Source organism: Schistocerca cancellata, chromosome 7, assembly GCF_023864275.1.
Source record: "Schistocerca cancellata isolate TAMUIC-IGC-003103 chromosome 7, iqSchCanc2.1, whole genome shotgun sequence".
Classification (NCBI taxonomy): Eukaryota; Metazoa; Arthropoda; class Insecta; order Orthoptera; family Acrididae; genus Schistocerca; species Schistocerca cancellata.
In genome coordinates this window covers 252820478-252834988 of record NC_064632.1, presented here as the reverse complement: position 1 = coordinate 252834988, position 14511 = coordinate 252820478, and the positions used below count along the sequence as shown (strand labels likewise).

The window sequence follows — 14511 nt, the reverse complement described above, 5'->3', positions numbered from 1 at the left end:
TAAGTAAGTTTGTCAAGAGATAATTAACTTCATTTCAGTAAAAGTAACGTTGTTCTTGAAACGATAAAGTTAAAACGCTCCTTGAGATCTGGCAGCCGATATCTTTGGTGAATAATATTTTTTGCAGAGGGACTGTGGTACGGTACCAGTTTTCTTCGAGTCTTCACACTACATACTGCTGTGTCTAGGATAAAACCATATTGTAAGAAATTGGCAGTGAAGTGAAGTGTCATTTATGTGTGTACCAGAACTGTAAATTAGAGCCGGCCGATGTGGCCGAGAGGTTCTAGGCGCTTCAGTCTGGAACCGCGATACCGCTACGGTCGCAGGTTCGAATCCTGCCTCGGGCATGGATACGTGTGATGTCCTTAGGTTAGTTAGGTTTAAGTAGTTCTAAGTTCTAGGGGACTGATGACCTCAGAAGTTAAGTCCCATAGTGCTCAGAGCCATTTGAACCATTTTGTAAATTAGACACCTATTCCTCATCCTGCTTTGGAAAGCAGTCAGTAATACTTTTTGATTGACTTAACAATAAAAGTAAATTCCAGTTATCTCTACATGGTAAAAAGTACTAATAACATTTGAACTGCCTTAAATACAGCGTTCGTAAAGTGCAGAATAAACGCCAGTTTTCAACTGAGTGAGCAAAAGCGATAGTGTTCGTCGAAATAATGTGTGTCGCGAACGGTAGTTTCCTGTGGCAACACGCCCACAGGCGAGCCATGGGCACAGAAACAGTCTGTACGCAGCAGCCAGGAACATGGACTGTGGGTTCCAGATGTCAATAGTTCGATTCTCTATAGTACCGAAACACTGCTGCAACAAAAAGTAGTTAGTACAAATTAGTTCACACTTGTCATTTTCGTAATTAAAAAATAAAGTCCCAATTACGAAAAATGTAAAGTTCAGCTCCACACGATCTGTTCCGTAAAAATTTAACTGACTGGCGACAAGGGAAATGGCGAGTTTTGTTTTCGTATCTAGCTCAAAAACTCAAGGTGTAAGTAGGCTGTTTAGGTTTTTATGTTGGTTACGCCACGTAGCGCTCTGTATGAAAATCACTGACTGTGCTGTGTGCAGTCTGTGGCCGATTTGCATTGTTGGAATGTTTGCTATTGTAGTGTTGAGCAGTTGGATGTGAACAGCGCGTAGCGTTGCGCAGTTAGAGGTCAGCCGCCAGCAGTGGTGGATGTGGGGAGAGAGATGGCAGAATTTTGAGAGCGGACGATCTGGACGTGTGTCTGTCAGAAAAACGAAATTTGTAAGACTGGATGTCATGAACTGATATATATATATATATATATATATATATATATATATATATATATATATATATATGACTTTTGAACACTATTAAGGTAAATACATTGTTAGTTCTCTATCAAAATCTTACATTTGCTAACTATGCCTATCAGTAGTTAGTGCCTTCAGTAGTTAGAATCTTTTATTTAGCTGGCAGTATTGGCGCTTGCTCAATTGCAGTAGTTCGAGTAACGAAGATTTTTGTGAGGTAAGTGATTCATGAAAGGTATAGGTTATTGTTAGTCACGGCCATTCTTTTGTAGGGATTATTGAAAGTCAGATTGCGTTGCGCTAAAAATATTGTGTGACAGTTTAGTGATGATCAGAATAAGTAAAGAGAGATATGTCTGAGTACGTTCAGTTTTGCTCAGCTGTTTGAAAATCAAATAACGTAAGAGGTTTACCAGCACAGTAATTCATAAATTTTTCTAAGGGGATGTTTCAAAGGGAGCTTGATAATATGTAGGATAGTTGTATTGTATGGAAGTGGGGACCTACAAACGACGGAGAGGCGTCGCTCCCGCCGTAGCCCTTAGTGGTTCATAACCCCGCAACAGGCTACAGCAGTCCACTTACCCCACCGGCGCCCCATACCAAACCCAGGGTAATTGTGCCCCCAGTGGACCCCCCTCCCCCAGGAACGTCTCACACCAGACGAGTGTAACCCCAGTGTTCTGCGTGGGAGAGTAATTATGATGTAGGCGTACATGGAGACAGCGTTTGCGCAGCAATCGCCGACATAATGTAACTGAGGTGGAATAAGGGGAACCATCTCACATTCGCCGAGGCAGATGGAAAAAGGCCTTAAAAACCATCCACAGGCTGGCCGGCACACCGGACCTCGACGCTAATCGGCCGCGCGGTTTCGTGCCGGGGAGTGGCACGCAGGAAGCAGTGCGTTAAGCCGTCGGCACACGGACCGTGCTGTCGAACGTTAACGTGGAGCGTGCCAAGTTCAACGTGCTGCTGAACGCTCAGGAACGATGCGAATTGTGCATACGGTAAGAGGGTCCTAACGTGGTATACGCGATCGCAACGCACTTCAGCGGCAGTTGAAGGATGATTCTAGTTCGTAAATCACACTGTTTACTCAACGGGCGCGCCTAAAATTCCCTTGCTAGCTCTATTAAAACCCACATTTACTCCATCTTCCACGAAAAGGAAATGGTACCACGTCCAGTCAATAAGGACACAGGCTTATAAAAGATCCATTACAAACAGTGCATTCCTGCCGACAAAGGAAATGCCACAGTCACCCTTGAGAGATGCGACTACGAACAGAAGATGCTGCAATTGCTAGACGATCCAGCATATCGGAAAATCAACACAGACCCGACCAGGAAGATACAACAAAGCACCGCCACCTTGCTGAAAAATGGCGCGCTCGAGGACAAGGACATCAAAAGACTTCGGCAACGTTCGGCGGTAGCTCCGAGGATATATGGTCTCCCTAAAACGCACAAAGAAGGGATGCGACCCATAGTCAGCAACATAGGGGCACCGACGTATCTTTTGGCGCAACACTTAGCGGGCATGCTAAGACCTTATGTGGGGAAATGTGCGCACCATATCCGGAACTCGATGGACTTCATTGGCCGCCTGAAGGAGATGACAGTACAAGAATCCCACATCATGGTCAGCTTCGATGTCGTCTCATTATTCACACGTGTGCCGCTGGAAGACTCTCTCCACTTAATCAGCGAGAAATTCGGGCCTGTACTGACACAACTGTTCAGGCACGTGTTAACATCGACGTACTTTGTCTTCAACGGTCAATACTACGAGCAGACCGACGGAGTAGCCATGGGGAGCCCGCTCTCCCCAGTGGTGGCCAACCTGTTCATGGAGAGTTTCGAAGAGGAAGCACTGGAAGCCGCCGAACTGAAACCTGTTTGCTTCTTTCGCTACGTGGACGACACGTTCGTCATCTGGTCACATGGACAGGAACAGCTACAGATTTTCCTGCAACATCTAAATTCGGTCCATAGTAACATTCAATTCACCATGGAGACTGAGAAAGATGGAAAACTACCCTTTCTTGATGTCCTAGTGGAACGTAGGTCTGATGGCTCACTGAGTCACAGTGTGTACCGAAAGCCCACACACACTGACCTGTACCTACATGCGTCCAGCTGCCACCATCCGGCGCAGCTTAATGGAATGCTCAACACCTTGGTACATGGAGCACACTCGATCTCTGATGAACAGAACTTGACAACGGAGCTCAAACACCTGGAGACCGTGTTCCGCAAGAATGGGTATGGCAACCGCCAAATCCAAAGGGGCTTCCGACAACAGAATTGCAGCAAGACCCGAGATGAAGAACAACCCGAAGAAGAGAAGCAAGCTCTGGCCTTTCTGCCGTTTGCTGGCAACGTGTCGTCAAAAATAGGGAGACAAGGCGACACAAGATTGACACAGTCTTCCGGCCACCAGCAAAGATTCGTGACCTACTAGGAACGGCAAAAGATGACGTAGGCCTTAAGAAAGCGGGCGTATACAAAATCCCGTGCGGCTGTGGCAAATCCTATATCGGCCAAACAGTTCGCACGGTCGAGGACCGATGCAAAGAACACGAACGTCACACCCGCTTACGCCAACCCAGCCATTCGGCCCTAGCAGAACACTGCATTGAAACCGGACACACAGCGAAATTTGAAGAGACAAAAATCCTGACTGCCACAAGTGCCTACTGGGACAGTATCTACAAGGAGGCCATAGAAATTCGAGTAACAGATAACCTCATCAACAGGGACACCGGGTTTCAGCTTAGCAAGGCCTGGAAACCATTATTAAACACCATCAAAGAGCAAAGGCGCGAGCGGACGCGAGATCCTTCCGCCACGGAGGACGGAGATGGACTGCGCCTACCACCGGGCGTGGCTGCAGCTACCCCCACCCCTCCCGCCACGTGGCGCCCCGCTGGCCGCCCGCGCCGGCGTACGACTCGGGACCCCGCGGACATAAATACGACGGACACAGCTCAGACGGCACCACCTGATGATGGCGGAACGGTTATCCGCCGAAATATCGTGGAACTTCGACGATCGGATCCGGCTGGACACCCGAGGACCTTGGATACAGCACATACGCCGGGAAAGCCTCAGATCACATATCAGTGCATTACAAATTTCGAATACTTCTCCGCATCAGATAAACATTATTTCATCATTCCCACATTTTAGAAAAACCTCAAGGTCAGTCTTAATCGATCACTGTTCGTACCCAGTAGCAGAATCTTTGCAAGATGTGAATTACGAAGCGTAAAGAAAAAGGAGCAAAATATCTTTATAGAAGTAGCGCAAGCTATCCTGTAGATTAAGCCAGTCAAACAAAGTCACCCCTCAAAGAAAGGTGAACATCAAATATTATAGTATATATTTATATTAATCTAATAATAAAGTATCAGAGCCTAATAAAAACGGGAATGTTAGGAAAAAAGTTTGGTTGTGTCAAGGAGCGAACCACCGAACCAATTCACAACTCTGTACAGGACAGTGACGCTACTCATTACGCTAAACCAACAGCAGACCCTTTTTGTCTAATCATATTGTGTTACCCCGTGCTGAAAACCTTAATCGTAGATATGTTACTAATTGAAATTTAATTATAACAAATTGTACCAAGAACAATGCGTTTTGTGTGCATCTTCAGTGTGTCGCTGCCTTCAAATAGCCTACTCTCATAATACGCAAGTTACAACAATTCTTTTGCCACGAATATGATGTTTCTCATTATTTTATTGGAACGAATCACACAGTTAACAACGGGTTTTCCAGTGATTCTCAATTTTCTGGTGCTCAGAAACGGCATATATACGTATAGGCTTGAAATGAATGCCAATATGGCGCCCCACAACTCTGTACTGAAGGGAGACGGCGTGCTTATGACGTAGGTGGCGTTGTGCCCTCTCATTGGTCAACGGTCAGACGCACGCTCAGAATATCTGACATGCCAGATATTGCATTGCACGTTCGGAAAGACTCCCGAGCGTGCTATTCCACGCTATGACGTCAGAAGCTCGGCACGCTCACCGTTCGGATGCACGGTCCGTGTGCCGACGGCGTTAGATCGCACGGCTAACCGGGTGGGCTGTAGGGTAGTTACTTCGATACACAGTTTGAAATGCTGTGTTACTCACGTGTAGCCTAGCTTTATTCGTAACAGTACAGTTGATGGATAAGACTCCTCTGTGAGAACACTTTGTCTTTATGTGCGTGTGTCGAAATATTAGGTATCGTTATACGGATGTGTACGGAACTTCTCGCACCACGCGTGTGCCGTTATTTGACAAAATTACAGGGTTAGCTGTGATCCTATAAATGGTAGGTTGTCACCGGTCCTTCAGCAACGAAAACTTACCTGCACTCACTCGTGAGAGGATTGTAGGCGTAGCCGTCCGCGCAGTGGTACGGCGTGGAAAGGACGTTGGCGGCGAGGCAGATGTGGTAGACGGTGCAGTCGTAAGGGTCTGGGAAGTAGCCGAACTCGGTGCAGAAGATGCTGCCGCCCGGGGTGCTGCCACAGGACGTGGCGCCCTCCACGCACGCCCCCTGCTCGGCGCTGCACCTCGTGTCCGAGGAGCAAGTCTCCTGTGGCACCTCCTGGAAGCCTCCCTGGCCGTCTGACACGCAGAGGATCACCTGTACGGTGCAAAAAGTCCTTTCACTTGAAGGAAGCCTCCTTTGCCAAATAGAATCTATTGATGCCAAACATTGTCTAGATGTGTAGTAAGGAACAGAGTATGCACCCAGTCCGTTGGCCCGAGAGCAATTGAATAAACAAGTTGCACACAGGAGTTTGAGTCCAGAGCTTTCGTCTGCATGTTTGCTTGTCAACTTTCTCATACTTATATTACACTGAAGAGCCAAAGAAAATGGTACACCTGCCTAATAACGTGTAGCGGCCCCGTGAGCACGCAGAAGTGACGCAACACGATGTGGCATGGACTCGACTGTCTGAAGTAGTGCTGGAGGGAACCGACACCATGAATCCTGCAGGGCTGCCCATAAAACCGTAAGAGTACGAAGGGGACAGCACATTGCAACGCATCCCAGATATGTTCAATAATGTTCATGTCTGGGTTCAAATGGCTCTGAGCACTATGGGACTTAACATCTGAGGTCATCAGTCCCCTAGAACTTAGAACTACTTAAACCTAACTAACCTAAGGACATCACACACATCCATGCCCAAGGCAGGATTCGAACCTGCGACCGTAGCAGTCGCGCTGTTGAAGACTGAAGCGCCTAGAACCGCTTGCCCACCGCGGCCGGCACTCATGTCTGGGGAGTCTAGTGGCCAGTGGAAGTGTTTAAACTCAGAGGAATGTTCCTGGAGCCACTCTGTAGCAATTCTGGATGTGTGGGGTGTCTCATTGTCCTGCTGGAATTGCCCAAATCCTTTGGAACGCACAATGGGCACGAAAGGATGCAGGTGATCAGACAGGATGCTTATGTACGTGTCACCTATCAGAGTCGTATCAAGGCGTATCAAGGGTCCCATATCACTGCAACTGCACATGCTCCACACCATTACAGACCCTCCGCAGCTTAAACAGTCCGCTGCTGACATGCAGGGTCCACGGATTCATGAGGTTGTCTCCATACCCGAGCACGTCCATCCGCTCCATACGATTTTAAACGAGACTCGTCCGACGAGACAAAATGTTTCCAGTTCCATGTTCCAATGTTGGTGTTGACGGGCCCAGGTGAGACGTAAAGCTTTGTGTCGTGCAGTCATCATGGCGACACGAGTGGGCTTCGGTTCCGAAAGCCCATATCGATAATGTTTAGTTTAATGGTTCTCACGCTGACACTTGTTGATGGCCCAGCATTGAAATCTGCAGCAATTTGCGGAGGGGTTGCAATACTGTCACGTAGAATGATTTTCTTCAGTCGTCGTTGGTCCCGTTCTTGCACGATCTTTTTCAAGCTGCAGAGATGTCAGACATTTGATGGATTACCGCATTCCTGATATTCACGGTATACTTTGAAATAGTCGTACGGAAAAATCCCCACTTCATCGCTACCTCAGAGATGCTGTGTCCCATCGCTCGTGCGATGACTCCTCTCCCTCTCTCGGTTTGTTTTCTCTCCCCTTTCTCTGCTTGTGCCGCTCGCTCTCCCCCTCTCTCTGCCCATCACCTCGTCCTTCCTTTCTCTGTCCATCTTATCCTCTCTCTCTCTCTCTCTCTCTCTCTCTCTCTCTCTCTCTCTCGCCACCTCCTCCTGCCCCTCTCTCACTCCTCTGTCCGATGCCTTCTCCCCCTCTCTCGGTTCGTTTTCTCCCCCCTTTCTCTGCTTGTGCCCCTCTCTCCCCCCTCTCTCTGCCCATCACCTCATCCTTCCTTTCTCTGTCCACCTTATCCTCTCTGTCTCCCTCCCTCTCTCACTCTCTCTCTCCATCTCCTCCTGCCCCTCTCTCACTCCTCTGTCCGATGCCTCCTCCCCCTCTCTCGGTTCGTTTTCTTCCCCCTTTCTCTGCTTGTGCCATTCTCTCTCTCCCCCTCTCTCTGCCCATCACCTCCTCCCTCCTTTCTCTGTCCATCTTCTCCTCGACCTCTCTCTGTCTTTCTCTCTCACTCTCTCTCTCACTCTCCACATTCTCCTGCCCCTCTCTCACTCTTCTGTCCATCATATCCTCCCCCTCTCTCGGTTCGTTTTCTCCCGCCTTTCTCTGTTTGTGCCCCTCTCTCCCCCCCTCTCTGCCCATCACCTCATCCCTCCTTTCTCTGTCCATCTTATCCTCCCTCTCTCTCTCTCTGTCTCTCTCTCTCTCTCTCTCTCTCTCTCTCTCTCTCTCTCTCTCTCTCTCTCTCTCCACCTCCTCGTGCCCCTCTTTCACTCCTCTGTCCATCACCTTCTCCCCCTCTCTCGGTTCGTTTTCTCCCCCCTTTCTCTGCTTGTGCCCCTCTCTCTCCCCTCTCTCTGCCCATCACCTCCTCCCTCCTTTCTCTGTCCATATTCTCCTCCCTCTCTCTCTTTCTATCACCTCCTGCCCCACTCTCTCTGTCCATCTGTTCCTTACCACTTTCTATATCCATTTCTTCCCAGCCCCTGTCCATCTCCTCTTCGCCCCTCTCTCTGACCTTGAGTCTTATTTATCGTCGTTGCAAATTGAGGTTCTGTAATAGTATTCTAACTGTAGGCCAATAATTAGTTAATAAAATTTTCCTGTTTGCTAACAACGTTTCCCTTTTATATATGTGTCCAAATGTTTATGAAAGTAACATATAATAATTTGAAGTAAATCAGTCAAGTAATTTTTGAGATGTTTGGTAACAGTGTTTCACCAATTATATATAGGGTGATTCTTATTAACGTTTAAAAACACCAGAAGCTACATCGAAGCCACTGCAACAAGTAATTTTGATACAAGAGACATGGCGCCGCCAAGGTTGGGAAATACCCCAGAAGTGGATGACAAACGTTGAACATGCGACGTCGACAGATGACATATGTCATTCCCCATCCAGTGGTTGGAGTTGTCAGTCCTACATGTGGTTGTAGTGAGGCAGGGCTGCACACCGCTGCACAATGGTGCAAATTTCGAACATCTTTTGTAGATGTGATCTGTTGAAAATGTAGATGTTACAAAATTACTGTCCTCGCTGTAACCAGCCAAAGCTGTTCTTACTTTATGTTGTTTCGTTTTGTCCCCTTTTTTTGTTTACAGATACTATTTAGTAAGGAAAACATAGGTCATTCACTGGTGAAGACGAAATTCAGAAGCTTATAATAATTTACTTGTGAACCAATATGGTAGGCTTTTGTTGTACTGTACTTCGCAATAAACCAGTGGAGACAGCGAGATAGGTAAATAAAATAATAAATCGTACCTCAATGTAAACACATAACTGTCTAAAACAATGAAAGACAAATACTTCCTGCCAGACGCAAGACTCGAAACCTGACTCCACGCGCTGGAGTCACACACATAAGCCTAGAGCCAAACCAACGTAAATACTTGACTTGGGTTGGGTTGATTAGGCGGGACAGACCAACAGGCTCAACTGCTCCATATCATCTGGTAACGTCACATGTTCAACATTTGTCACCCGCTTTTGACTATTTCCCGACATTAGCAGCCCCATGCATCTTATATTAAACTACTCATCTCAGCTGTTTTTTAAGCGTTAATAAGAATCACATGTATATTAAAATATAGTAAATGTACAGTTAATAATAAATACTTAGTAAATTGGTCGTGTACATTTTGAGATTTTTGGAACAATGTTTCTTCTTTATATATTACTTTATATATTTATATTTGATATGTATTAAAAGTACATAGCCTATGTCCATCTGTATGGTCATTAGAATATTGTGTAAAAATTTGAAGTAAATTGATCGAGAACATTTCGAGATTTTTGGTAATAAAATTTCCCCTTTATACATTACATGTTTATTTATATATATATATTATATATATTGAAAATAGGTATATAAAACACATGTTTATTCAAATGCAATGATGTGCGAGAGTTTGAAAGCAATCAGTGAAGAACTTTCAGAGATGTCAGATTTTGAACAAATGAACATTTACATTTTGATATACATTTCCTCCATATATATTACATATATATTTATAAAGTGTATGTGGCGCCCCAGTAGCTATATAAAACCACATGCATATTAGTCTGCAATGTTGTATAAACATTTCAAAACAATTGGTGAATAACTTTCATAAATTTAAAATTTTGAGCAAACGAACATTTACATTTTTATTTATATAGACTAATGTTATTTTCGAGACGTGGTATACATAAATTTTTATGTTTGAACATTTTGTATGCATTTATTTTATGTAATATGAGTGGTATGTCCAGTGTACAGTTGAAGGACGCTGTAGTCGAGAGAAGGAAGGGTACGACTGATTTTTGTTGGACTGATCTATAGCACGATTCCTGAGAGGCATGAAGACTTAGAGTAAAAAAAAATAGGAATTATTTTTCGTTTTGGAAAACGGTGTAAAATGAGAGCAGATGGTGATGTTTAAAAGGAAATGTTATGTAGTGTGTGTATGGCACGCTGCACTTATTCTAAGTTACAATTTGATTGGTCCTCTATGTGGGTGATTTTGCTAAATGGGGTGACAAACCACAGGAAACGATCACAGATTGCATAAGGAGCAAAAAAGATCATATGGTCATATGCCCAGAATTGCGTAAACGTAAGTGAAAGGGGAAATAAAAGGTATTTGACAGTGCAGGTTTTCGTGATTGAAAGCACACATGAGAACACAATAGACAGATATGAATGTCCTGTCTATACTAGTGTTATAGCTGAACACTCAAGAGTTCTGTGAACTATAATACCATCATGCAGTAACCACATTACCTTACATATAAGCAAAAGCACTCTTCCAGCAGGGGAGGAAGGCCACAGCCAAGTGCAGATATGACTCGCTTATGAGGCATTGTGAAAGATTGACTGGTCCCATGAGGCGGTCGCCAATAATCCCCTCCCACATACTGAGGTTGAAGTGGTGCTAATAATTCATTGCCACCATACCGTGAGGATTCTACATAGCCCAAAGTACTCTGTCATGAAAATTGACGATACCACCCCTCATCTGTGGAGATGATAGATTATAGGAATCCCAGTTGCATGGTGGCCTGTGCAATGAATCAGTGACAAAAATGTTGTATCAAATATCGATACAACCACATGTGTGTTACAAAGTTGGCAACGGAATTGCAAGTTTCATCAGACGCCAATAGCGGTCATATGGGACATGTAGGATACAATGCTTCATGCCAGCTGAGCCACACCTCCAGTTGTTCTGTCTAGGAGTGCCCTCTGCCTCTGCGGTATAGGATGACCAGCAGCTGCCAGACAGCCACAATCACACTTGGAGCCTCTTCACTGTACGATGCTATGTGGCGTCACCTAGTCATGGCTCTGAATCCATCATTCGTGCTTTAGTACATAGAGTCTCATGATTGTTGACATTGATAGCTGGACTCGGTCTCTTGCTGCATTCTTTGTAATGAGTCTTCATATGGCTCGAGAAATCTTCTGTTTGTTGTGTTAACTTGTTTGCTGTTCAGTTCTGCTCCTGTTCAGCTTTCCTAAGACAACATTTGCTGCACCACTCTGTAGTGTACCACTCCTTACCATTTTGTATGAAGTCATACACAACAAAACAGCCTCTGTGAAGGCAAGTGCATAAGATAACAAGCTCTGTATGTGTTTTAGGTGATACAGGCTGTGGCAGTTGTTGTGGAGAATGTTCCACACAGTTGGCTGGCTTACCCCACGTTGGCAGGCCACCTGCTTGAGGCTGATACTAGGGACACTGTCAAACAGCTTTCATTTCCACCACCATGTGGGTTTACCTCCCTTGGAATGCATTTCTGGTGAAATGACAGTGAGTCCTATGTTGCTCATTATCCTTTTTTTTTTGCGGTTTGCCCCTTTTATCAAGATCATCCCATACAGTTCATGTTATCAAAAAAGAATATAATGCACTGATGATCGAAGACATCAGGACCTCCATCTTAATAGCATGCTGGTCCACCTTTGGAATGCAATACAGCAACTGTTCTTCGCTGCACACACTGAAGAAGGCCTTGGTAGTTCTCTGAAGGTATGTGGTGCCAGATGTCTGTGCATAAGTCACGCAATTCCTGAAAATTAAGGACCAGTGGATTGTGGATGCAGAACAGATGCGCAATAGCGCTCCATTTCTGTTCCTAGTGTTCAGATCAGGCAAATCTGATGACCAACGTATCAACTTGTGCTCACTATCACGCTCCTCAAACCACTGTAGTTTGGTTCTTGTCCTGTAATATGGACAATTATTTTGCTAAGATTCCATTGCTGTCGGTGAAGATATCAAACATTGACGTTAGTTGGGACATTCAAGAAGGAGTTGAGATATTCGATTCAACAGAGACAGCAAGACCAGCGACCATAAAATCCCTAATTATCTACATACATCATCAGGTAGGAGCAGCTTATATATATATTATTATTTTATGTTGAGTCACAGTTGCCTTCTGTGAAACTCAAAATAGGGCCTGCAATATTTCAGCAATGTGCTGCAAAGCATTGAACCAATAAGAAGCAAGAACGCTATAAGTCACAAGCAGAATTTGTCAGGCGCCAAATTGTATTTGTCACTTCACTTTTAGTTGAAGCGCATATTGTGTGATATTTATATTATTATTTACACGTTATGGCTGTATTCTGTTTCTAAGCATTGGCACACTTAGCATCTCCCAAAACCCAGTTGTTACTGGTACGATTTGTTGAAACTAACTGATGATAAATATTATCAGTGGTTACAGAATTTTCATATTTACTTACTATCGTGTTAAAGCTCGTGTGTTGTGAAAGTTTGTCATTTTTAAGGCAACGGCACATTGAAGATTTACCAAAAACATGTGATTCTTGATAGAATTTGTTATATCAGTAATAAAATGTCAATTAACAACATATCAACGATTAAAGCCTTGTAATTGTAAAACTAGGGCGTTTGATGTAGGAGTTCAGTGTAATGCAGTTGGCAGAGGTACCTAGTTATGAAAAAATGTGTAGCAAATTCGCATCTTGCAGTATCATTTTTTTTTCTTTTTTTGCCTTTGAATTTTCTTGTTAAATTTATAGAAATGTTGTCTGTAATATTTGATGTTATGGAAATAGAAGTATGCTCTCTCAAGAGTGAGTTTGTCCAGTTTCGTGAATTTCTATAAACTGATGTTCTTACTGACTGGACATATAATAGTCCCTTTTGCCTTGTAACATGTTCATGTATATTGAAGTCTTTATTTAGGTAAATTACAGATAGAAAATGACTTGCATATGGACAAGGGAGGGAAAGTGTGTTTTAATAGAATTAACACAGGAATTTTACGCAAATCTATTTCAGTAAACTATGTGCGTAGTTTGAGAGCCAGATACAACTGACAGCTGCCACTAGAGAATGCTACAGTCGCAAATCACATTAACTATCACCTCATGTGACAGAGGTACTGTGTCCTTTGAGGTTGGACTTCCCATCTGCATCCACATCAACTTTAGCTACCTTGCCTCATGTGAGAATAGATTTATAGTTGGGAGTGTGGTACTTGGAGACTGAGGATGCATATCCTATTATCCCATTTGTATTTTCCCTTCCTGAGATGTATCCATGCGTTATATGTGAAATGTGTAGCAGAAACTAATTTTGCATTTGTTCCTAACTTTATTCTTATTTTAGTTGAATATGTTTTCGAATAAGTGGCAGTCAAACAGTTTCCATTTGAGGGCATTGCTGCAGTGTTTATCCATTATAGTGTGAGTCCAATGCAGGTATATCAGCACCGACATGTTCGCAAGGGATTAGTGTGGCATTCATGTCTTTCCAAGGTGCATGTGGTAAATGTGGAAACATGAACTATGGCGACATTATTACCAATGCAACCAAACAGGACCAACGTTTTGTTATTCTCTTCTTGGCTGTCAAAGGACAAACACTGATAGACATTCATCAAAGAATGACCAATGTGTATCGGCAGCATGTCAGACGAAAACTATTGTTGTGGAATGGTGCGCCATGTTCCGTGCTGGTCGCAGTTCGACACAAGGCGCATGTTCCCACACCGCAAATGTTGTAACACAGAAGTTTTGCCATCTCAGATGGGACACTCTCGAACACCTGCCCTATAGGCCTGCATCTCTCTCCCCTTTGACTATCATGCCGAGGATGTGCAGCAGGCAGCTATGACTCCTTGTGGTGTTTTACCAAACGGGTATCTACAAGCTGGAGCGTCTGTGGGATGATTACCACAATGCTCATGGCGATTTTGCCTTATTGGCATATCGACTGTGAACAGAAACTTTTTATCGCTCCTTATATTATATTTTATACCTATTCTTACTGTATATGCAGTATGGACTTAGAAATTCCCTGAATGGTTTTGCACAATATGGTCATGTGTATCAGTGTATCCATTCAATATTTGTCCATCAGCATTTTTCTCTGGGATGACTATCCTCTTTCAGATCAAAACGAGGGTAACCTCTCACTTGCAGACTATATTTTGTTAGGATAATTCGTGAATTTTTTTTCAGGATGATTGGTGATATAGTTCTGTTCAGTATAGTCGACTACCACTTGTATTCCCCGTTTGTTTCATGTTGTATTCCGTCCCATGTGTTCATCTAGAAGTATTAACAGAGGTATATCGTGGAGGTAGATTTCCTTATTGTTTCTCTTTAA

General features: G+C 44.1%; 1 protein-coding gene across 1 annotated transcript in view; it reads right to left on the bottom strand.

Moving 5' to 3' along the window:
• The window catches only part of LOC126092310 (uncharacterized), a 157850-nt gene that overhangs the window by 43573 nt on the left and 99766 nt on the right, over window positions 1-14511 (bottom strand). The window contains exon 3 of the mRNA XM_049907835.1: window positions 5665-5945. Within this exon, the coding sequence (XP_049763792.1) occupies window positions 5665-5945 (281 nt within the window). The remainder of the gene's footprint in view (window positions 1-5664; window positions 5946-14511) is intronic.